At 30.4% G+C, this 24,655-nt stretch overlaps 4 protein-coding genes across 7 annotated transcripts; 2 read left to right on the top strand and 2 right to left on the bottom strand.

Annotated features, from left to right (window-relative positions):
* Positions 1-492: 492 nt before the first annotated feature.
* LOC106762919 (putative clathrin assembly protein At1g33340) lies at positions 493-2,496 on the bottom strand. Its single transcript, XM_022784432.1, has 2 exons — positions 932-2,496; positions 493-594 (listed from the first exon to the last, which is right to left on the bottom strand). The coding sequence occupies exons 1-2, from the start codon at positions 2,253-2,255 to the stop codon at positions 566-568; spliced, it is 1,353 nt and encodes a 450-aa protein (XP_022640153.1). The 5' UTR covers positions 2,256-2,496; the 3' UTR covers positions 493-565.
* A 652-nt stretch (positions 2,497-3,148) lies between these two features.
* Positions 3,149-5,680, top strand: LOC106762929 (DNA topoisomerase 6 subunit A). The gene is made up of 2 exons (XM_014647059.2): positions 3,149-3,732; positions 4,644-5,680. The coding sequence occupies exons 1-2, from the start codon at positions 3,223-3,225 to the stop codon at positions 5,388-5,390; spliced, it is 1,257 nt and encodes a 418-aa protein (XP_014502545.1). The 5' UTR covers positions 3,149-3,222; the 3' UTR covers positions 5,391-5,680.
* A 3,741-nt stretch (positions 5,681-9,421) lies between these two features.
* LOC106763051 (peptide chain release factor 1) lies at positions 9,422-14,918 on the bottom strand. Of its 3 annotated transcripts, none has more exons than XR_001375858.2 (7): positions 14,522-14,918; positions 14,361-14,436; positions 12,960-13,086; positions 12,749-12,819; positions 12,292-12,373; positions 10,303-10,355; positions 9,422-9,949 (listed from the first exon to the last, which is right to left on the bottom strand). XR_001375858.2 is itself a non-coding variant. In XM_014647218.2 (7 exons), exons 1-6 carry the CDS (start codon positions 14,888-14,890, stop codon positions 10,335-10,337), a joined length of 750 nt encoding a protein of 249 aa, XP_014502704.1. In that variant the 5' UTR covers positions 14,891-14,918; the 3' UTR covers positions 9,422-9,949; positions 10,303-10,334. The 3 variants fall into 3 exon arrangements, 2 of the variants coding, with proteins under 2 accessions (XP_014502704.1, XP_014502713.1); XM_014647218.2 differs by having other exon boundaries at positions 12,960-13,090; XM_014647227.2 differs by lacking the exons at positions 9,422-9,949; positions 10,303-10,355; positions 12,292-12,373 and having other exon boundaries at positions 12,749-12,852; positions 12,960-13,090.
* Positions 14,539-18,325, top strand: LOC106763037 (alpha-ketoglutarate-dependent dioxygenase alkB homolog 6). 2 transcript variants are annotated; one of them, XM_014647198.2, is made up of 9 exons: positions 14,539-14,659; positions 15,258-15,344; positions 15,474-15,612; positions 15,705-15,765; positions 16,587-16,625; positions 17,241-17,353; positions 17,545-17,776; positions 17,887-17,933; positions 18,023-18,325. In XM_014647198.2, exons 3-9 carry the CDS (start codon positions 15,505-15,507, stop codon positions 18,200-18,202), a joined length of 780 nt encoding a protein of 259 aa, XP_014502684.1. In that variant the 5' UTR covers positions 14,539-14,659; positions 15,258-15,344; positions 15,474-15,504; the 3' UTR covers positions 18,203-18,325. The 2 variants fall into 2 exon arrangements, with proteins under 2 accessions (XP_014502684.1, XP_022640216.1); XM_022784495.1 differs by lacking the exon at positions 14,539-14,659 and adding an exon at positions 14,862-14,972.
* The last annotated feature ends 6,330 nt before the right edge of the window (positions 18,326-24,655 follow it).

Below are 24,655 nucleotides of genomic sequence, written 5' to 3'. Positions count from 1 at the left end.
GAAATAACAATAGTGTAGTTCCTTAATTATGAAAAATGATATTTAGTTCCACAAGCAAATTTCTATCATCAATATTCTATAAAGAATCACAGAAAAATTTTGATATCATTTTTCTTAATTAAAGGATTAAATTTTGAAAAATGATATTTTGATATATATATATATATATATATATATATATATATATATATATATATATATATAAATTTTTTATATTTATTTGATATTAATTTTTTACTTTTTTAAAATATTTATATAATTATTTTATTTTTGTATTACGTGTTAAAATAATTATATTACATATTAAATGAATGTAAAAGTGTGTAATATGATTATTTTTAAATTATATCAACTTTAATCATTATCTTCGAGATTAGACTACTATATTACCTAATAAAATGTTATAGATATTACCTAATAAAATGTTTGTTGTTTTCACAAGGATAATCACATACAAAATTATACATCTATTATTATATAGTGAAAGTAACTGAAGAAACAAAAAATAAGACCAAACTCAAACATCACCCACAAAAGATGACAGTGATAATTTCCTCCCTCTCTTTTATGTTGAATAACCTAAAACATTTGTACCTACAGAAAACAATCAAAATATGAAAACAATATTATACATGTCTGAAAATAACCTATTCTATTTTAGTACTTTTGTAACACTTTTGCCCCATGTTTCTCACAGCAACATTTACTCACATATTACAGTTCTTTATGCAGTATGCAGAAGCTATAGCACCATGTACTTTTCCTTCACAACATGGTGTAAAACAGGGAAAATGATTGCACAGTATTATTCAGTTTACCAAAACCATTGAAGAACTCATTCAACCTTGTTGATTCGGCAAAGCTCATACCTTTGAAGACATGCTTGTTTGAAAAGTAGATGAAAATGGATTCAGGAACACACTAGGCCTACCGTATTCACTTTTTATATCAGTAACAGCATCAACAGTTCCAAGCTTTTGCTGTGCTGGAAGAACCTGTGATTCATTGGCGACTTCATCTTCAAACACCACCCACACCATGCTTATTTTGGTCTGTAGTGTCCATGAAAAGAGAGTTGGGGTTGGTGACAGGTTTACATCAATTTTCTCTTCCTTCCTTTTGTTTTCTTCTGCTGCCACTTCCAACTCTATCATCTCTTTTGATTTTGTCAAGTGAGCTGAAATTGGAGGTGGCCTTGAGATGCTAGATAGAGAGACATGTGAAGTTGATAGTTCATTTTGTTGACTACCAAGTTGTTCCAGTGCCACTATATGACCCATACTGATTATTTGAACAGAAGGGTAATCCAAGTTCTTGTTTTCAACCACATATTTGCAACTTTCATACAGATCATGAAGCTTTTGGCTCTGGAGAGAAGCTGTCTTGAGTATTTCACAGGCTAGGCCTCTGGCTGATTCTGTTAGATCAAAGAACATGTTGACAAGAGCTGCAATGCCTTCAGAAAATGTCATGTAAACTTGGAAACTTTCTCTCAAGGTGTTGCTCATAGCAGCTTGAGCCAGGCTATGATCTGAGCACAAAATATCATGTGGTGAGCATTCCAACACCTTATCTATAAGCACTTGGCATTTAGGCAATGTTCTGAATGCCATATCAAAGGATTTCTCATCATAGCGCCTAAACTCTAACCCTTTGGACATGACAGGCTCAAGTTTCCCTGCTTGGTTGATGAGCCAACTCATCCTCTCTTGAAGATAAGCTGCATATTTTTGTAGAAAACCAGCTGAAGGGTGATCAGAATTCTTTGTGAAAAATCTTGTACTAATCTGTAGGTGACCTGAGACATGTGCCTTGCATAATTCTTGTTCAAAGGACCTGTTTCCCCCTCTAAGAAGACGATGAATCAAGACAAGAGTCTTGAGGGCCACAACATGATCCTTAGTTTTTCCTAAGCGAAGTGAAATCCTTTCAGCCAGAAAAGGAATGGAGCCTGGAGAGTTTGACACAAGAAAGAGGATTTCATGCATATATCTGTCACCAATGGTGCCATTATCATGGCCAGTTGCACGCAGCACTGCAATCTCTATGTTGGAAAAGCCATCATGTTGGTAATGATACATCATGGCTTTGCCAATAGAGGCATGATCTTTCACTGAGCCAAGAGCTAAACGAAGCTTACCTTGTATGTCCACACCCATTATTCTTCTTCTTTTTAAGAAAAGGAGAAGAAGTTCTGTAATCTGTAATGGCAGAATTTGATGTGTAGAGGTAAGCAGCTGCAGGAATACACGCATATAAAGGTGGGTGGGGAGAAGAGTGAGAAAAAGTATGGCCTTAAAAAATTGGAAGCAGTACAAATTGCAGAATCAAATCTTTCATATTTTAAACACAGAATTCTAATATGGACAACAACATTCATCATATAAAATAGTTTTTACTTTTTAGATTGTTGTGTGTGATAGGTTACAAGTCTACAAACCCAACACAGCAATATCGTATATATTACAAGTCAACGAGTATAACCAAAAAGGAAGAGCTTCCTTTCTTTGGTGCTCTTGAAGTGACACAAATGCAAGCAAGATTAATGATAATGCCAAATTTATCTCCCTAATTCTTCTTTTTTCTTTAACCATCACCATATTATATATTGGTGTGAATTCAAGAGATTGATGTAAAATGGTAACTTGGTTAAAATTATGCAGCATTTATCTGATACAATCTCTTTAGAGGAATGCATGCTCATAACTAATAGTTTGCTTGGATTACCATATATATATATATATATATATATGTGTGTGTGTGTAAAATTACAGAATAATTTTTTTTTGACTTAGAAGAAATACTTCTATATATTATAACCAAATTAAAAAAATAATAATTTTCAGACTAAAATGAATGGAAACGAGGAATAATAATTGATTGGTTACAAAAAGATTTGAAAATATTTTTTTTTTATTTGAACGAATAAATGAAAATGAATTTAAAAGTAAAATTTATAAAAATTAGTATAAAATTAAATTTATATGATAGATTAAAAAAATTTACTTCAAAATTTTATTAATTATTTCTAAATCTATTCAAATAAAATATCATTAATTATTAATTATCTTCCTAAATATTCTCAATTACTCACCTCTAATGCCTTGAAGAAAAAAAATAATAATAATAAGTAGATTAAAGAAAGCAAACAACACTGATTCAGTCCTACTCACTACCAGAGTCAAATCCAGCGTTTCGTTTCGTGTCATTTCCCGCCCGTCAATGGCAGACAACAAAAAACGCCGGCGAAAGGATTCAATCGATGACGAGCAACCCTTCAAGAACAAGCTGAAACCCGACGCATCGATCCTCGAAACCCTAAAAGACTTCTCCACCGCATCATCCTCTTCCTCCTCGGCTCCCCAAGCCCTAACGCTCCAGGACCTGACCCTCCCGTTCCGGTGCCGCGAGGTGGCCGACCTGTCCCTCTCCTCGGTGCAGTCCAATATCGAGTCCCTCATCCTCAAGATCGCGCACTCCATCATCTCCGGCCAGGGCTTCTCCTTCGACGTGCCTTCGCGCTCCGCCGCCAACCAGCTCTACGTGGCGGAACTGGACCGCATCGTGCTGAAGGACAAGTCCTCCCAACGCCCCTTCGCTAACATCTCCACTGTGCGCAAGTCCGCCATCACCGCCCGCATCCTCCAACTCATCCACCAGCTCTGCCTCAAAGGCATCCATGTCACCAAGCGTGACCTCTTTTACACCGACGTCAAACTCTTCCAAGACCAGGTATCACCTATCTATTCATAGCATCCCACTTCTCTTCCAATCAATAAATAAAGGGTTAGTGATTCATTTTCTATGTGAAATTGACCATCTTATTTGTTTTCGTCATCGTGCTGACTTTGAAAACCTCTACTTTTCATGCCTGCATTTACAGATTTGCATCATACCAAGCTTTCGTTTCTCAATTTATGAGCATGCTTGATTAAGTTATTTCATCTCGACTTTTGTGAGAAAATATAATACGGAAAAATTAAATGTGTTCCTCTAAGAGCTAATTTTAGCTTATGTGAAACCTAATTTGTAGAATTTCTGTAGTGGTAGCGTATCTGAAGGATGATTTTTTATATTCATGTATAAACTGATTTTAATTTGTGAAGAATCTTAGGTTAGTTAACAATTTGCTTAACTCTGTAGTCTAACAACTGACTGTGTGGATCAACTGCTACAAGCCTGTTTCAGTTTAACTGGCGGTATAAAATGTTGTTAGACACAAGTGCGTTAGACATTCAAAGAGAGAATTTTGCTGCGTAGAGTGGTCTCTGTCATTTGTATATTGCCATCCACAGGGATATCTGCAGTCTCTAGTAATTTTATTTTTTTTCTAAAGTTGTTTGATAATCTGTCTATCAAGTGGGCCAAATCTATGTTTTCATGACTAGAATGCTAGTTAGAAAGATGGTACAGTAATTATACAGTAACAGAACTAGATTGTTAAACTATAAGTTTGGGTATTTAGAAAATGTAGGGATGAAAAGTGGTGCCTTTTGAAAATCAGGGACAAAAAGCAACAATTGGGAATCTAATAGAAACAAAAAAATATCATTAACTCAAATAAATAATCGGTTGGCAATTTTTCTAATGATATTGGTTTTCTAAAAAAAATTAGCAATTCAACAAATTTTATTGTTAATCAGATCCAATCCGATGCTGTTCTGGATGATGTTTCATGCATGCTGGGATGCACTCGGTCCAGCCTCAATGTTGTTGCTGCAGAGAAAGGGGTGGTGGTTGGGAGGTTAATTTTCAGTGACAATGGGGATATGATTGATTGCACTAAAATGGGGATGGGAGGGAAGGCCATTCCACCGAATATTGACCGAGTTGGGGATATGCAGAGCGATGCTTTGTTCATTCTGTTGGTGGAGAAGGATGCTGCTTATATGAGGTTGGCTGAGGATAGATTCTACAACCGTTTTCCATGTATAATTGTGACTGCAAAGGGCCAGCCAGATGTTTCCACTAGGCTGTTCTTGAGGAAGATGAAGACGGAGTTGAAGCTGCCAGTGCTGGCTCTTGTTGACAGTGATCCTTATGGGCTGAAGATTCTGTCAGTTTATGGGTGTGGGTCAAAGAACATGTCCTATGACAGTGCCAACTTGACTACCCCTGATATCAAGTGGCTTGGGGTCAGGCCTAGTGATTTGGACAAGTACAAGATACCTGAGCAGTGTAGGTTGCCAATGACGGAGCAGGATATTAAGACTGGGAAGGACATGTTGGAGGAGGATTTTGTGAAAAAAAATCCAGGTTGGGTTGAGGAATTGACTTTGATGGTCAAAACTAAGCAGAAGGCTGAAATACAGGCTTTGAGTACCTTTGGTTTTCAATATCTTTCAGAAGTCTATTTGCCCTTGAAGTTGCAGCAGAAGGACTGGCTGTGACCCTTGAGTAATGTAATAACTAAGAATTAGAATGGTGGTTATGCTATGCCACTAGTCCCAACCGCTTAGTCATGTTGTACCATCTCCACCCAATTTATAGTGTAACGTGGATGAGTTCTGAAGTATCATTCATTGAAAAGAAGTTTAAAAATTATGTGAACAGTCTACGTTTTTCAGATTGGGTTTGTAATTTTGTGTTGTTTCTTCTTGTTCTTGCCTCACTTATTAGGGGATCAGATTTATTGAATTATAAGACTCAACTACTTTTGAAATGCTTGTGTTTTGAGGAATGCATGCTCATAACTAATAGTTTGCTTGGATTACCATATATATACATTCTCAATTTTTCATGTCAAATCAAATGAAAATGTAAAAATTACATAAAATAATTCTTTATTTGACTTAGAAGAAATACTTCTATATGTGAAACCAAGGACACACTTAATGTTCAAACTTGATACAATACTAAGGTTGCTTCTTTTGACCTATATAGGAGGTCATAGGTTGTAGAAATAAGGCTACTAGCATCTACCCTCTTGAGATTGTTACATGTGTTAGATTTTAAAACTTTTGCTTTAGGTCTCCAAGATAAAAAGACCTAAAAAATTTGTTTTTTCAATACTAATCGATCTAGGCCTAAAAAATACTCAAAAAACTCGAAAACTAAATTTTAAAAAAATTATGTTAAGTTTGTTTTAGGTCTTTCAAATCCTTGAGCAGTCTCTAAATGTCATGCACATGACTGATCTATAGGAGATGCTATGTATGCTATGCTGTGTCATACATGCAAAAGTCATGACACATGCTGCATTGTTGGGTTTGCTTTGCCCTTATTCCTAGTTGTATCTAGCTTTTAACCTTTTAAAAGACAATTATCTTCCCTTAGCTATAGGCTTTTGTTCTATCTAACCAAATTCTTTTTGCTTAAAAGCTGGCAGCAATTATTTATAGATAAGCACGAAGCAAATAATTAGCCACAGGAAAAAGCTTAGATGAGAGTTAATCAAAGGATAGATTGTGATAAAGGCTTTTCATTTGCTTTGCTTGCTGCCATCAGTATCATAATAATAACCAAAATGGAATAATAAAGTTTGGCTTTGAAGAAGGGTTTCAAGTTTTGGAGTGCATATAAGACTTTAATGTCATTTTAGAAGAAGAGTCAACGAGGGAAAAAGTGGAAGATGGTGGAAGGTGAAAAAGAACCTTATTCTTTTGAGAATATGATTCTGCCAGCATCTAACTCTCTTGCCATTCGCAACATACAAAATAATTTTGACTTTGAGAAATCTTTCTTCTCATCCACAGGTTCTCCAAATAATCATGCAACTTTTCATTTTGCTTTTGGTAGGAAGTTGAAGTCCCACCCACTGGCATACAGATCCAAAGGGGAAAAGTGTTGTTGCAATATTCTATTCTACCAATAATAATCCTATATGTTTGTGCCTCAAGGTACTGTAGCTTGGTCAGATCAGAATTTCAGCTGTAAGTAAAATCAAACACAACAAACCAAATAAAAAACAAAACACCACATCCAAGTCAAAAGGGATAAATTTATGACTTGCTGTTCATCATTGATCAGAGAAACAAACAGACTCATGGTCACACACAGCACCTTGAGAATGCTATTTTGCAAACAGTTACAGAATACTGCCAAAGAAAAGGTAGTATAATAGTTTTTTTACACTACACATAAAAGATAACAGAAAGTCAAATTACATGAACCAAACCTGACCTTGGTGAGATTCATTGTCAGTTCTTTACTTCACTATTTCAACATTCGAACTGATTTGTTGACAGAAAAACTCATATTAAGAAAAAGAGAAATGCAAAACTTCACTTTTAACTCAATTTCAACAAATTAAGCTTTTGAGTCTTCTTTTTTTCTTATATGATATTTAATTTTGTCAATCTTTACCTTATCTAGAACTTAAATTCACTTATTTCCAACAAATTTAAACTATTTTTTTCTTAGTACATTGAATTTTGGATTTTTTTTTTCATACAAAAACAAAAGATCAGAGACAAAGAAAAGGAAAATGAAGGGTGTGTAAAATAAGTGAAAAATCAGGTACAGATATCATTTTTTTCTGAAACATTTATCAGAACGGGATCAAAATATGTTTTCAATAAATCCATGAATTCGACTTTGCTATAAGTTTTTCAAATGGAACACAACACCTAATTCAATTTCATATAAACCAACTTGTTATTAAAGTATTTTTTATGATAATCTGTTATAAATCTGTTGAATAAATGTGTTAAATCTTAAATAAACTGCCAATGTTCATGCACGCTTCTATTTTATGCAGCAAGAAATCGTCCAATCAGCTACAATGTATATGCTGTTGGCGGCTAGGAATATCCATGTTATGGAGGATTCCTCAATTTCCAACTTGATGGTGTAAAAGAAGCATTAAGATTATTGTGTTGTGTGGCATCAATTTCTAATGGACTAAGCCAATAGTGCACATAAACTATGCATTATAAATAAATAAATGTACGAGAATGGGAAACTGTTCATTCACTGATATATTCTCATTGACAAAGCAAAGTCAAGAAACAGCAAGATTAGCCAGAATCTCCACGACAGAAAAATGGAGAAAAGAGAATTTCAACAAAAAACAAGTGCTCAGTTATCAGCCACTGCTTGTGGACTTTGTTAGCAACATGATGGGAATTTGACTCTGAGAAAGGTAAAAAGTAAGAACAGTGAAAGCATATGTTTTGATTTCTGGTTTGGAGTTTTGAATTCTGAAAAATCAAAGCTATTTAAAATTTTTTTAAGTTAAATGTAATCAGAAATCTGTTTCACTTAAGCATAAGCCAAACAAAACATGCAAAAAGAACTATGCTTTGCATGAGATGCTTATCTGCATCTAAAACCATGGTTTGGGGGAACCAGATTTTGGCTTCCTAGAAATATATCAAATCTTTCATACACTCTCATTTCAGTATTTCTCAAACAGTTGGACCTGGTTAAAGATTGAATATTATTATTTTTCTTGTAAACTATAATTCTTAAAAACACTTCTTAATCTTATCCAAACAAAAAAGGTTTCAAAGCATTTTTAACAAAAATAATGTAATTTATAAAACATAGATAACAATATAACACTCAATGATCTATGATAAAAAGTAATATCAAATTACTGTTTACACATTTTAACTCATGAAAAAGAAATCCATAAACTTTTTAAAAAGCTTACATGCACATATTAATTTGATTTTGGCTTAATACCACTTTTGGTCCCTAGTTTGGGAAGGTTTGTTCAATATGGTTCTACCTTTTTTTTTCATAACAATTGATCCCACCTTTTGAAAAAACTGTTCAATTAAGTCCTTTTTGTTTATAGTGGTCCCATATTCAAGTTTAAATTGTTTATTATAGTCCTTATTGTATACGATGATGACATGATTTTTAACATAACATTATGTTATGACTATTAAAATAACATTTGGAAAGGTGAATGCATGAAAAAACTTATTGACGTCGTAACCAAAAAGGAGTCAATTGAACAGTTTTTCCAAAAAGTGGGATCAATTGTTACTAAAAAAAAGATAGGACCATATTGAACAAAACCTCCCAAACTAGGAACCAAAAGCGGTATTAAACCTTTGATATTTTGAGAAAAAAATAAAGATTTTTGTCTTAATTCATTTTATTTTATCTTACTGAAAAAGTGTATCGAAATTAAACCAAGGTGGGGTTCACAAGTCTTCCTTTGAAAAGCAACACTATTGTAAAATTGGAAGAGATAAATCCAAAGGAATATGATTACATGTACGTTTCTTATCCAATAAAATGTTATATATTCATTTTGTTAGTGGATGCCATCGAGTGTTCGAAGAAATATTGTTAGAATCATGACTTCCAGGAACAATTTGATACTGGTTTCTGTATAAACAAATAAAGAATAAAAAGACATACCCAGTCAAAAAAATCAAGAAAAAAAAAAGAATATATACATAAAATAAATGCTACAAGTACCTAAATTTTGTGTTTCATCTTGTCAACTTAATTTGATGATTGATACAGAGAAAAATAAAAGAGAAAATAAATTATATATTAACAATTTAAAACAGTTTCACGTGGATTTTTTCCAATGACCATGTTTCAAAGGGTCCACTGATTATCTAAAAAATCATCAAAATGATAATTTTCCACTAACTGACAGTGTAAAGGTGCTTTCACATTTCCACCGAAAAAATAGTCATTAAAACTGAGACTAAAACTTGTATGCAGTGTGAGAATATCAAGAAATTTATATTGTTTCAAAAGTTCTGATATTCAGATAAATGCATCTTCTGTCATCTCAATGTTCCCTTCAGCACACCTCAAAGCACCAGCTTTTTCGACGTGCTCATTGAGTTTCAAAGAATGAGTTTTCCACAAGCTGAAAATTCAGCCACATTACACCTTTCTTCTCACCAGCTTCAGTATTTTTCATTGCCAACATCAGCTTTTTGATGGAAAAATATCTCCTACTGGTTCAAAGATTTGTCTTCTGAATAAAAGAACCCCTTATCTCAATATGAGAAGCCTGAACAGGAAAAAACAACTGCACAAAATAATGTCATAAATAACTCCAGGAAATCACATGTTCTTCATAATGAATTTGCTAAATATTGGACAAAAATCTATCCTCTCTTTTCCACTTAGTTTAAGAGCTAAAGTCTGCAACAGGATTCAAGTTTTTATGATTTGACTAGGGGAAAAATACTACTAACCTAACAGAATGTTTGGGTGGTATCATTTAAAATAACAGTTAGTAGAAACATAATTTCCATTATCTGACCAGTTTATAAGGATAATGAAGTTTTTCTCTCTCACTATCTATTATATAACTATACCCAAAATGGTGACTCAAATTTGTTGGTGTGTGTGATTAGTAGGAAATGGAATAAATCGTACCTTCATAAGGAATGAAAACTTGAGAGCTTCTTCTACTTGAGAGGCTTCATACCCTGTTCACGTTCCAAAAAGTAGATTGCAAGTAGTTAGATAAAATAAATATAGAACTTTCTCATGAAGCTGAGAACAAAATATAGCAATACTATTCGAAAAGAAAAAGATGGAGTCATATCTTATTTTTTGTCCATCAGAGAAGAACTATTATCTGATATGAAAGCAGTTTAGTGACTAACGTTGTAGAATAGCCAATAAGGAAGCATGCACTGTTGGATACCCAACCAAAGATTATGCCTTGCATTTTCAAAACATTTCCCAGCATTCAACAGGGTACAAAGCAATGAAATAACTAAATTATCTTCGTTGAAAATTGAGCCTTCACAATGGCAAAAAAGAAAGATTAACCTATAGCAATAGTAATTCAGACAGGTATCCCTTTTGAGCCAATGAATGGAAGAGAAACCCATCACAAGGTTTTTCATATCTAAATCGTATTTGGACTGAGGTTTCTTGCAGGAGCACACAACTACAACAATCCTGTGATGTTCAATTTCCTGATATGATCTTTGCCTCCAAGCAAATGTAAGAATATTTGTCTTTCCGAGAATAAGAATATTCAGCATTTGGCACATACAAATAAAGTTTAAAAAAAAGGACAAAAACGAAAACTTCTTTATTGGTGGCCAGTTATCACTGGCTACCAGTTACCACTTATTACACATCCACCCATATTTGATGCTTGAACTTGAAGTGTGAAAGATACTCATCTTCAAACAGTTTCTACCTACATTTAATTTTGTGCAAGTCTCCCCCAATTAATTACAAGATTTCCAAGGATTTTAAAAATTAGGATCGAAGCTATATCAAGCTAAAAACTAATTTCTCCAGGTGTAAAAATCAATCAATCACCCAATAATATCCTTCTATGCAAACTATTGATTAATGAATCTAATACAAAATTTTGTACAGAAAAAAGCCCCTAGCAAAATGTAAATGAACACATGTTACAGCACATACAATATCAGCTTCTCACAGAAAAAATCAGACAACTGGTTTCTGTCAAAAGCTTCAAAAACTTTAAACAGATTGTTTGAAGACAACCTTACATAACCTGTTGAAGATCACAAGATCAACGGAGACTAAAGCAGCATATGCAAATTAGACTTAAACTTAATTATGAAATGATATCAACATCTATCTTAGTGATTATTGTTGGACCTATCAAGTTGCTTGCATACAATCATTATCAAATCATCCGTAAATATTTTAGTCTTTGGTATAAGTTGAAGTATTAGAGTTCTCACAGTTAATAGGCCAAAATTCAAATTTTAAGATAACCAATTGATATACAATGTATCATTTATAACAGAATTTCTATCGAGATTGTAACTACCCACGTCAATCATATCCAACTCTCTCGTCTCCTAACAAATAGAAAGAAAATTACAACATATAATATTTACATATTGTTATGAGAAAAACAGTTTATTGTGCATATTTTAATCTGAACATATCATAAAAACAGGTCCTTGATACACACTGTTTCAAAACGTAGAGATTGAATATTTTTCTCCTACTAAATCAGTGGGATCCAAAGTGAAGATGAGCAAGAATGTGTTGCTACAAAAGCCTCCGTGAGTTCAAGAATCTAGTCTCTCCCACCCAAAAAACTCATTGATTAACTAACTCACTTTACATGTCCTGGCCTCTATTGATAGCATTCACAATCTAACTAATAAACTGAGTTTAGCAGTTTTACACTTTTACTCTTTTACTAACATGGTCTAATCAAGTATAAAGGCCTAATTAGTAGCTAACAGGGGCTTGCCCACTTGATTCCTTGGGCCGCTCCTTATTTTTCCTAATCGGGAATTGGGTGCTAACAATCCCATCTGAAATGCATTTCATTTTATGTAACCACTTATTAAATAAAGTATTACGTGATTAGATAAAGTACAGGTATCGTTCAAGAGAATCTCTCACAAGGTATACCTTTGATGCCCGCAGATCATTTACTTCCTTTCTAAGTGAATCATCAGATAGGATTAACCGAGACAGTGCCCCTGTGGATAACCTGCAATAGAATTAATAAACAACAAAACAATTAAAGAAAAGTTTTTAACAAATTAATAGGTAGGCCAGTAATTAAAATAAACATCTCACGTTAGCCTAGAATAAAAGGGCAAATATTTCAGTTAAACGAGAATAGTGAAACTGCTGTGTCTTTTCTTTGTCAACTTGTGTACCAATCATAAAATCTTTGAGCATATATTCATTAGAAAGTAGTAACAATTATTCACATAAGTAGTAATAGGCATTTGTTCACCCCAAAAGTAACCCTCTAAATAAAAAAATTATAAATCTTGAATGCCACGATCACAGTAACCAACGAGGTCCATGTGCTTGAAAACAGCCCAAGAAACTCATACTTAATAAAAATATCAAATACCCAAGATACTTTGCAGCTTCCGAGACAGACCCCTCAACTGCAAAAATGAGATCCAAAAGAGCTTGCATTCCCTGTCAGAAGGACCATAAGCAGACATAGTTCAGCTGCAAGTAAGTTTTAAATTTTAACTAGCTGAATGATTATATAATTAAATAAAGAAGAAATAAATAAAAGGTAAGGGGCAGAGAGACAAATGCCTCTAACAACATACCAATGCAAATTTTGGGTTATTAGGTCCAATCTGTGGACCACAATCTGACCCTCTAATAGATGATTTGGGAGGAAGTATCTGAAGAAGCTCTCGAGGCGGTGAATAAGGATCAAGATCCACCGTTTTCCTGACTAAATCAAGAAAATAACATGCTATCTGTCAGAAAAGATTGCAAATTGCTTACTATAAACAAAAAGATTGTTTATCTCATGGCAAAATACATCCTGAATATGAAAAGGGAGGAAAATAAAAACTATTCCCATAGCACTTGAAAGTCAATGTTGGGAACCACAGACCAAAGCTGTCAGTTCAATCAGTCCTACTGTGGACAAGTATATATTCAGTCTGATTTTACTTAAATAAGTTACCTGGTTCAAATGATTCATGTTCAACGAGCACCAATTTAACTAGTTGAACCAATCAAATTGTGCCACTTAGCCAGATTGATCTCTGATCCAACTTCATTGGTACCCAATTCATTACGTGAACAAGGGGGATCTCTGAGCCATTCCCTTCTTTCAGTAGTTAATTATCAGTAAAACCATATATATTTCAGACTAAGATAAATTCTTGCGTAAACTCTCACTCTAGTTCTTGAAACTCTATGTTCCCACTCTTTAGTCCCTAACTTCGGTAAAACTTCAAGTCATTTAAATCCACAGAAAGAACTGTGATTTCCAAAGTAAAGGACAATAGCACTTAATTGCAACTCCTTACAAGTTTTTTATGCTATTATCCAATAGGAGTACTAGCAATACAATGTCTAATACGATCTTTCTAACCCTTTATTATTAGTTAAAATTATTAAAAACTGTAAAATCAAAAGTGAATCTTAATAAATAAGAAGGGAGACCTACAAAATTATATGGATCCCAATCAATTTTAGCCAAGCACATTACAAACATTTCTCATTTTTTCCATTAAAATTGAAAGGTCAACTCAGTCGACTCACATGATAAGAACAACAACGTCAAAAGCTTGTCCTTTGGTAAAACTTAATCAAACAAGCCAGAGAGAGGGTTTACTCACACGTAACTAGTGCACTCAACTTGAGCACAGCAGTCTTACGCAAAAATTTTGTCAACCAGCTGATTCATTACGTGCAAATTGCAATGTGACACAAGAAACAAGGAATGAATCAAACAATCAAACTAGGAACAGCATACAAACAAACTAGTATAAGTGTAAAATTCTATCAGAGTAAGTAACTTATAGTGAATTTGTTGGGATTAGTTAATGCCCAGTGTAATATATCATGTATAAGAGCACCATGTACATTTTTTAATCTTTTATCAGTTCAACATGTTACCTTCTGCGCATACTCTTTATTTAGCTAATTCCTATTATCTATATATCCTTCACATCCTCTCTGGTTACCAACACAAACAGTTAAAGGGATACCTTTGAGTGCAATAAGAGAGCGAAGGCGATTCAACGCAGAAGCGCGGTTCTTGTGCTGGGAGCGGTCCTCTGAAGCCTAAACAAGCAACAAATGATGCAACAACAATCCCATGACATGAAATGAAGCAAGATGAGATTTTGAGGGTGGAAAGGGGAAAAACCTGAGCAATGATTCCTGTGGGGAGGTGTTTGAGGCGCACTGCGGACTCGCGCTTGTTACGGTGTTGACCACCAGGTCCTGAGGCCTTGAAGGTATCCATCTCGCACTGCCGCATCAAATCATCATCCGTGAGGTAAAGGTAACATTTTTCTGAACCCTCAATTGTCGTATTGGTGCCGAAATTAGAGCACCATAAGTGGGTGTGAGTGTTGCTGGTTGTTCTTGCTGTTGCAGGAAGTGGGATTCGGTGAGCGTTGAGGAAGGAAAAGGGTTGTTGTTGAGAGGGGCGAAATGAGCGGTATGAAACTGAAATGGGCATTTTGTGGAGTGTGAGAATGAAAGTTGGTCTGAAGAGGGTTCTGTGTGCCATTGTTAGACCCTTAGCATGGCTCCGAAAGCAAAATCATGCTCTGTTAATGGAACCTTAACAACGGTTTGGTCGGAGGAACGATGTAATTGAAAAATGAATTTTTTAAATTTTGATCATTTTTATCGCAAATCATACATCATAGGGATGAAATTAACTAAATAAGGTTTAATTACTCTGTTAATTATCTTTAAAAAATACTATTCCTATAATTCTTTTCATTAAAATAAATAATAAAAATCATTTAATTAAATATTTAAAACGGCAGTGTTAAAACATTATCAATATAACTAAAAGATATATATAATTAAAAGATATATATTTGGAGAATAATTTATCATCTTTATTTATTTGTTGCATTTGTGTAAAGCTGAGATTCTTCAATTCACCCACCGTCCAAACTCGAACGACTATCTCCTCTCCGCCGCTGCCACCGCACCTCCGGCAGGCCCAGCAGGTTCTCTCTTTCCCGCTCTCTCAAACTATAAAACCCTTTTCCCTTTATGTGTATAATTGATTAAATATTTAGCATGCTTATTGCCAACACACTGTTGTGATAAAGTTTCTTTTTATTTACTTTTTGAAGACATCGAAAAACCTTGATTTGCCAGAGAGTAATGGAGGAAAAAGAGAATTTGGGTCATTACAAAGTTGGGTCTTTGCCAACTCTCTTCTACGTTCCTGACTTCATCACGGACAGTGACCAAAGCCTTCTTCTAAACAACGTAGTACTCACTCTCATTCTGCTTCTCATTGTTCTATTTAATGTTCCTTAAATATTCATATTTTTAATGATGGGGTTTCTGCCTGTTGTTAGATTTATGAAGCCCCTGCATCAAAGTGGAAGATGTTAAAGAATAGAAGGCTTCAGAATTGGGGTATGATTCGTCACTTTTTAATTTCCTTTTTCTATGCTTTTTTTGTAGAATATACAGATATAGAGTTAAATGGTTTTTTGGCAAACTTTTGGGAGGTTGGAGTTGAGAAAGAATGAATCATGGAGAAAAAAGTGAATTGGGGAACTGAACTTGCCTTATAAGTATTGCAATACCCAGCAGATTATTTTTTGCTGTTTTGGGGGAGTTGATGATATGATTTATGATTATGTCATTTTTCTTATCTACTCAGTTATTGTCATGTATTATGAATCATTGTGTTACCCATACCAGCTATATGTACTTGGTACCGGTTTTTATTAGGTATGAATACATGGTTATGTATCTGATCATGCATAACAGATAACGCCAAGTTCTTAAATATTTTTGCTCACCTGACTTAGAATATTATGAAAATGGTATTCACTTTTTTTATTTTAATACTTTGATGTTTATGTTTTTATATTTCTGTATGCTATATCCTCTATATTTAAGTTTTAGAAATTTTATCGTACGGGTATTCATATTGGTACCTATACTAGAACCAGTCGCTGTATTCATTCAAGGCAATTTTTAAGGTTGTGGTTGAATCAGGGTTTTTAAATAGTTACTGTCAAACTTTGAATATAAACTAAGACATGTTGAATATCAATGACTAAGAGTCATGTCAGTGTTCAACATGCCTTGGAAAGAGGACACCACATACCAAACACACTCTGAATAATTTGAGCATGCACATGTCAAAAATGAATTGAATTATAAAGGTTTAGCAAATTTGAAGTGAAATTTTCCTTATCAAATTGTCTGGTGATTGTTGACTGCAGGTGGTGTTGTCCACGAGAAGGGCCTTCTACCTCAAGTTTGTAAGTCAGGAAATCTGCAATTCTTTTATAATCTAGATATGCTATCTGCACAAATACCTGCTATGATTTTTTGTTGGATATGAGAAACCTCTATGCTCTATGCTTGAGAAACCTGCATTTTGATAGTTTCTAAAAGTGACAACCGAGATTTACTGTTATGCCAGTCGTTTAGTTACTTTTGCTTTACCTTTTTTATGTACCTGCTGCAAGATGCAAAGAATTTGCACACCAGAAACAGTAGGGTAGTTCGGGTATATTCTGTTGATTCACTTCCTGTTGTTCAGACTAAAAGTTATTAAATGATTCTGTCATCATCTTAGTTCATCAGTGTTATGTTTGTTGCCTTTGTGTATACTTTTGGGGCTGTTTCTGGAACTTCACTCCTCTGTGAGCAAAATGCTTTGACTTTTGAAAATGAATTGAAGATGATCAAAGCATTGTTATCATTGATCATCATTTTCCACTTGATTATTTTTTAATTTGACCAACTTTCAAAGAGGAGAATACATGATAATATTGTGTTAATGAAATAAGGTTGGTCTTCTGCAAGTAACTTTTGTTTGTGTTGTTTTCCAAATATGCTGCTAACTTATCAGAAGTCTCTCTCTCATACAGTGCCTCCATGGTTAACAAATCTCACACAAAAAATATATGATGAATCTGGGCTGTTCCCATCAGCAATGAACCATGTTCTTATCAACGAATACCAGCATAATCAAGGCATAATGGTTTGTCCTGAACCTCAACCCTGCTTATGACCATTCATTTGTTCTTCCTTTTAAACTATGTAATGTAACATCTCATCATTGATTTTTGTGTTTTCTGTTTTGAAATTTTTATATGTTTTGAAACACAAGTGAGCTCTACAGTACATTTGTGTGTATTAAACTATTTCCTAATGATTTTTCTTATTCTAAAGCCACATCAAGATGGACCTGCTTATTTTCCAGTAGTAGCCATTCTATCACTTGGATCTCCTGTAGTCATGGACTTCACTCCCCATGCAAGATTCAAACAGGATTCCCAAGATGATATTGAGAAAGATTCTGATTTTGAGATTGGGAAAGATAAGTGGCTTGATGATCATCACCCTTTCTCTGTTTTATTGATGCCTCGCAGTTTACTGATATTCAAGGACAAAGCATACTCAGGTACTGCTATAGTAAACCCTTGTGTAATGCTATATTAACAACAAATTATATGAACCTTAACACGTTTTGTTCTTGCTCAAATTTAGTCACATTTTTGTGTGTGATCACAGATTACTTACACGGTATAAAAGATTGCACGCTACATTGCTACAATGGGGTAAGGGTACAGATAACTACATTTCTTTCTGCTCAAAATAATGCATTGTAAATCAGTGTTTCTCATACTTCAAAATCTGTCCTTTTCAGGCTGTAAATGAAACTGAAGCTTTGAAATACAAGGAATCAGATAGAGATTTATTTAACTTGGAGAATGCATTGGATACAACAGGAAAGGAAGAGTACAAGAATATATCAAGAACATCCAATAGAGTTTCATTGACTTGTCGATTGGTTCCCAAAGTTCACAAAAATTTGTTTAGGTTGTGAATTTGTATATTTCACTGATAAATGATACTTTAACATACAAATTTTTTATATTTATTTGACATTAGTCTTTCATTCTTTTTATTTGTATTCTCATACATATATACAGTCTCATTCTCTTCTTCATTAGATAACGAATATATTTGTGTGGTAGTGTCACTACCCATAAATTAATTAAATTTTATAAAAATAAAAACTGAAAATCATGAGAAAAAAAATATGATATTATTAAATAATTAATAATAAAATAATCATTTTTATTTCTTCGATGTTAAACATTTAGAGAAAAAAATAAAAATGAAAAAATTTATATAAAATATTACATAATTATACATATGTAAATTAAAATTTTATCATAATCAAAAGATTTTTTAATTTTACAAATATTAATGAAACAAAATTGACAAAATTAAAAAAAATTAAAAAATATATATATATTGTCAAGTTTAAAAATATTTCAATTGTCTCTTTACTTTATTTATTAACATTATAATGCAATATATTTTTTATATGCTAATAAAAATTATAGTAGAAACAAAGTTGCACAAAATTAAAGATTTAATTAATAATAATTTAAATTTAGCTCAAATGTTTCATATTTTTTAAACTTTAATTTATGTTGGATAATAATGACATCAAATTATTATACGACGGTGAATAAAACGTTTTTATACAATTATATAATAAAATCACTCGTATAAAAAAGAGTTGGAAAATAAAAATACTTATAAAAAATCATCAAAATAGTATTTTAATCATAAAAATAAATAAAAAATAAAAATATTAAAAACAAATAAAAATTAGGTTTAATTATTCTGATAGTCTCTATTTTCGGTGACTTTTTTCAATTAGGTCTCTCATTTTTTCTTTTTCTCAATTGGGTCCCTATTTTTGAAAAATTGAAGCAATTAGGTCACTGTCGTTAGTTTCGTACTAACACCGTTAAAAAGAGTGACACATGTTAGCTCGTGATTTTTTTGAATTTTTTAAATATATTTTTAACTATATTTTTTTTTATTTTTTTTTCTTTTAAAAATAAATTTTGCCACGTGTCAAGTTGACATTGTGCCACGTAGCAATGGTAATGTGAGGTGGCATTGACAGTGCCACGTGTCACTGTCAAACCACGCGTCATTGCGTTTGTTTCAATTTGGTCCCTGTATTTTTATTTTGTTCCAATTTGGTCCTTATATTTTTATTTTGTCTCAATTTAGTCCTAATTTTTTTAAAAATTTAAAAAAATTTGTTCCTTCCCAAATAAATTGCGGTATGTACATTTTCCAAATTTTTGTCTTTAAATTTGTTTTTGTTAAGCAAATTATTAGTATAATGTATTTCAAATCGAAATATTTAACTCTAATTTTTTATGAATGGTTGAGGAAGTATTGAGACTATACTTGTGTAGATTACCTTCACAAAAATATTTATTATTGAGATGTTAACTTTTATAGGTTACTCATTCATATTATTTAGGTTAAATGATTTCTTTACTACTATATAAATAAAAATGTGTCATATGTTAGTTTGTAATTTTTTTTATTTTTCTAATAAAAAAATTAATTTGTATAAATTTCTTTGTAGAGATTTATATACAAATAAAATTTTGTTTAAACTTGGAGAGAAACAAAATTATTTAGTTTTTTAAAAAAATAAGACTAAATTAAGAAAAAATAAGAATACAGGGACCAAATTGAGACAAATTAAAAATATAGGGATCAAATTGAACAAATCTAATGACACGTGGTCTGATAGTGACACGTGGCACTATCAGTGCCATCTCACATTGTCATTTCCACGTGGCTCAATGTCAACTTGACATGTGGCAATTTTAAAAAAATAAAAAAATAAAAAATAAAAAATAAAAATAAAAATAATTAAAAATATATTTAAAAGGTTCAAAAAAACCAAGAGATGACACGTGTCACCCTATTTAACTGTATTAGTACGAAACTAACAACAGTAACCTAATTGCTTCAATTTTTCAAAAATAGGAACCTAATTGAGAAAAAGAAAAAAATGAGGAACCTAATTGAAAAAATCACCGAAAATAGAAACTATGAGAATGATTAAACCTAAAAATTATCATATTATTATTGAGTGGAATCAAAGAAAGAGAAACAAATAGATAAATAAGACTATGATAAGATGAAAATTATTTTATAAATTTAAGATATTTTTTTATATATTGAATTAGTCAATCTATCGAGAGATAATAAAAATTATTTTATTAAAATAAAAGTTTTTAAAATAAATAAAAACTAAAAGTAAAAGAAAATATAAATATTTTGTATTATATAGCAAATGAAAGATTTATGTGATTGAACACTTAAAAATGAAAATAAATATTGTCATGTGAAATAAAATAAGAATAAATAAAGATATTAAAAGGCAACACAAATTACTTAAAAAATATTTTATTTACTATATAATTGATAATACATCATTCAAAAGGTTATGTAAATGAATTTTTTAATATAAAATAAATGAAACAGACGAAGAAGAAAAAAACAAGAATATGTGACGAATGAAATAAAAAGATACAAATTGACTATTATATATATATATATATATATATATATATATATATATATATATATATATATATATATATATATATGACTTCTTTTAGTTGTTACATTTTAATAAGCTTTTATTTACAAAAAAGTCAATTTAAAATTTAATTTAAAATAAAAAATTAAAAATTTATTTATTTATTTATCATCTTATGGATCAAATAGTTATTATCTTTTATTATATATTTTTTAAAATAAAAGATAAAATAAAAAGTAAGTTTTTTAAAATAAAAAATAATAACTACACGTGAACCAAAATAACTACTTTTATATTTTAAATTAAATTTTAAAATTATTAAAATATTCTAATTTAAAGTTAGTTTTTTTTTCAATAAATATTTTTTTTAACCTAAAAGTTAATATAAACTGTTTTAGTAATTTAAATTATGATAGGAATAAGGATGTGAAAGGATATTATGACATTATAAGGACAAATATAGGTATCAATCCTCATTTCTATCCTATATTTAATTGAAAAAAAATCAAATATTAACTATACTTAATTAACGAAGAATTATCCATTTAAATAATAATAGATTTAATATTTATTTTGATTATTCGAATCAGGACGTTTATTCAAAGTAGTCTTCTTATCTTTAAAAAAAAAATTCACAAAGGTCTCAATATGTGTCATCTTATTTATTTATTTTTTTTAAAAATTATGACGTTTTGCCATTAACAAAAACATATCATACTTAGAATAAAACATACTTAGAATAAAACAATTAACTTATTGTTTTTCTTAAAATGTGATAGATAGGAATGAATTGTGATAATCACCTCATGATAAAGTTTTAATAATTTAATTATGAGTTTAAGTTTTACTTTAAATATGATAAAGTTTTATATAAAAAATTCATAAACTTATTATTATTTTAAGATTTTTAAATTGAATAAGATATCAACTATTTGTGTGTGAATTAGATTCATCTTAATTGATATTTTGTCTATTTAGTAATTTTTATCAAAAAATTCATCACGATGAGAATAATTTTATAAATAATGATATAAAAGTCGTAATTTCATTATCAAGAATTTAATTAAAAAAATAAAGATAACTTATTATTTTACATTTAATATAATATCATTCTACATTAATCACAAAATCTTATATTTAGTGAAAACAAAAAAATAAGATAACAAAACACAACAACAATCATATAAAAAAAACATCAAACAATAAATATTAATTAAAATATAAAAATTTAGGATGCATAATACACAAAACATTTTATTAAAATTAATTAGAAGTATCTAAATTTTTAAGTAAATTAATTTTTAAAATTATACACTATTTCAAAGTCTATCATCTCGTCCTCCCACGCACAATAATTTTTCAATTGAAAAGGGATTCCAATTGATTTCACAAACATCGAGATTTCAACTTAAAACTTTGTTGTCTTTAATTGCAAAATTTTTGTGTATTACAAACACATGGCAGTTACTAAGTCTGTCGTCTTATGCATGCTACAGTACCAGCTGTGTTCTTTGTAGATTCTACAACTAACGATGAAAGTAAAACATTGTGGATTAAAATAATATTTAAACAATATTTTTTTATAATATTTTAATATTATTTACGTGTTATTATATGATTTATTTATGATAATATTTATAATTATTATTATTAATTATAAAATAATTTTAAACTAATCACAAAATAATATATAGATAATATTTAAATATTATCTAAATATCATTATCTATTTTTGAAATATAAAGATTACCACCTTAGTTTTTCTTTTTTATAAAAATAAAATTATATCATAAATCACTTAAAACCTCATATACATAAAAGAAATTAATGGAAACTTAACTAATTTATGTAATAATTTTTATTTTTTTTCCACCACCTCCAATATCTTTTATTTTATATTTCGAAGTATAAGACAAAAATCCTAAATCAGGTTTATTTAGTTCGGCAATTGATAAATACAGAAATAATATACTTTAACAACAATTTTTTTAACAACATCTTAACATTATTTATATGTCATCTTATGATTGATTCAAAATTACTTCACAATTAATAATAATAATAATCATAAATAATAATAAGAATCAATAACAAAATGATACGTAAATAATGTTAAAACGTAGTAAAAATATATTATCAAAATATCATTATTTAAACACACAAAATCATGTTTTTTATGTTCTTGTTATTGGTCTAATGGAGTAAAAGCATAACCATAAAAGTTCATTCCTTTTGACAAAGGCAAAGTAGAATATATGGATAAAAATAAGTTTAAATCTCTTTTTGGTCCCTAAGTTATGAGCGGATGTTCAGTTTAGTTATCGCTTTTAAAAATGTAAACCTTTTATTTTATTCCTAAGTTATAAAAAATGTATCAAATGAGTCATTTTTTGACTTAAAATACTGCTTTTGGTTGTTTCTTACCAACTGTTACATCTTTAGATTATTCTGATTTGTTTCTTAATACTCTGATTTGTTTATTAATAATAACAACACTTTATATTACTATTTGTACTTTGACCATAAACATAAAAAAAGGACTTATTTAATACATTTTTTATAACTTAGGAATAAAATAAAAGGTTTACATTTTTAAAAGCGGAAACTAAACTGAACATCCGCTCATAACTTAGAGACAAAAAAAAGCTTAAATCATAAAAACAATGTAATGAACTATCTGTAGCTTGCATGTTGATTGATTGGAGGGAAGACTTTAAATGTTTTAAAGGGTCCACAATCTCCCCTTTACATAGATTAAATTATTTTACATATTTTTCTTTTTCAAAATTAGAGTTTCTTTTTGTATGTTTTTATATATCTTTCAAGATGTATTGAATATTAATTTTAATGTTTCAAACTATATTATTTTTTTTCTAATATATTAATATCAGTGTATTTTAAAGATTCAGTGAAAACAAAATAACATTAAAATTCAACAAAAACTTTAAATTTTCCTTTTTTTTTCATAATATTATAATTTATTTCTCTCTTTTAAATAAAAATTATATATTGAATTAGCCTAAAAATTATATTTTTTTCATTCAAAATTGTCATGTTTTTTCAACCAATATTTAACTTTGAATTTAATACAACATAAAATAACTAAAAGGGTTTAAAGAACTAAAAATGATAGTGGTGGAGTGTTTATTATTGCCACCCTATTTAAGATTTTTTTTTTATGATTAAAAAGACTATTTATCTATGTTTTGAACTAATTAAAAAGGCATTTTTGTATATGAAGATGCTCAAAAGTACCTTTGTTTCCAAACACTATTTTTTGAAGTTACTAAGAAAACTTGTCGATGATAATTTCATATTCTATAATATTTTCAGAAGTTTAAACAAAAACATCAGTGTTTTTATTAAATAAATAAATAATATAGTAATTTTTGTGTTTTTAAAATTTGAACATGAAAAATTAGAACATTATTCATGCATCATTCATGGTGAGTGTCCGTTCCATAAGTTCAACACATCCTATATTTTATAACAGTAAATTTATTTACTTTCATATTAGTTATAGCATTTTATAAATTCCATAAAATATATTATAATTAAACTTCCGAGAAAAATCGTTTATATTATTTCGCTCAAAGAAAATAATCTTTATATTAATATAATTTGTCTACCGTTCTTTTCAAATCAATATGTATACATTGTAGTTTTGATATTCTTTCAATTTTTATCTGCTATTCAAATTTTCTTTAACTATTTTAATTTTCTAATATGAAAAAAAAGTATAATTGTAATTAATTGAATCCTTAACTTATATATTGGTTTGAAGTATTATTAAAAAAATCAATTTGACTAATTACAACATAAAATGAAACATGTTTCCAAAATTAAATATTGGATGAAATCAAAACATTTATTATTATTATTATTATAAAGTTAAGTAGCATTAAA

Source organism: Vigna radiata, chromosome 1 (genome assembly GCF_000741045.1).
Source record: "Vigna radiata var. radiata cultivar VC1973A chromosome 1, Vradiata_ver6, whole genome shotgun sequence".
Lineage (NCBI taxonomy): Eukaryota > Viridiplantae > Streptophyta > Magnoliopsida > Fabales > Fabaceae > Vigna > Vigna radiata.
Note: the sequence above shows the minus strand (reverse complement) of the source record. Positions and strands in the feature narration are given on the sequence as shown.

Coding starts and splice junctions, on each gene's coding strand:
- LOC106762919 (XM_022784432.1), bottom strand. CDS start 2,255: ATGCGTGTATTCCTGCAGCTGCTTACCTCTACACATCAAATTCTGCCA. Junction 595..931: donor TGATATAAAAAGTGAATACG/GTAGGCCTAGTG, acceptor TGTTTTCTGTAG/GTACAAATGTTTTAGGTTAT.
- LOC106762929 (XM_014647059.2), top strand. CDS start 3,223: ATGGCAGACAACAAAAAACGCCGGCGAAAGGATTCAATCGATGACGAG. Junction 3,733..4,643: donor TCAAACTCTTCCAAGACCAG/GTATCACCTATC, acceptor ATTGTTAATCAG/ATCCAATCCGATGCTGTTCT.
- LOC106763051 (XM_014647218.2), bottom strand. CDS start 14,890: ATGGCACACAGAACCCTCTTCAGACCAACTTTCATTCTCACACTCCAC. Junction 12,374..12,748: donor GAAGCTGCAAAGTATCTTGG/GTATTTGATATT, acceptor ATTCTATTGCAG/GTTATCCACAGGGGCACTGT. Junction 10,356..12,291: donor ATGATCTGCGGGCATCAAAG/GTATACCTTGTG, acceptor GAACGTGAACAG/GGTATGAAGCCTCTCAAGTA.
- LOC106763037 (XM_014647198.2), top strand. CDS start 15,505: ATGGAGGAAAAAGAGAATTTGGGTCATTACAAAGTTGGGTCTTTGCCA. Junction 16,626..17,240: donor GGGCCTTCTACCTCAAGTTT/GTAAGTCAGGAA, acceptor TCTCTCATACAG/TGCCTCCATGGTTAACAAAT. Junction 17,934..18,022: donor CGCTACATTGCTACAATGGG/GTAAGGGTACAG, acceptor TGTCCTTTTCAG/GCTGTAAATGAAACTGAAGC.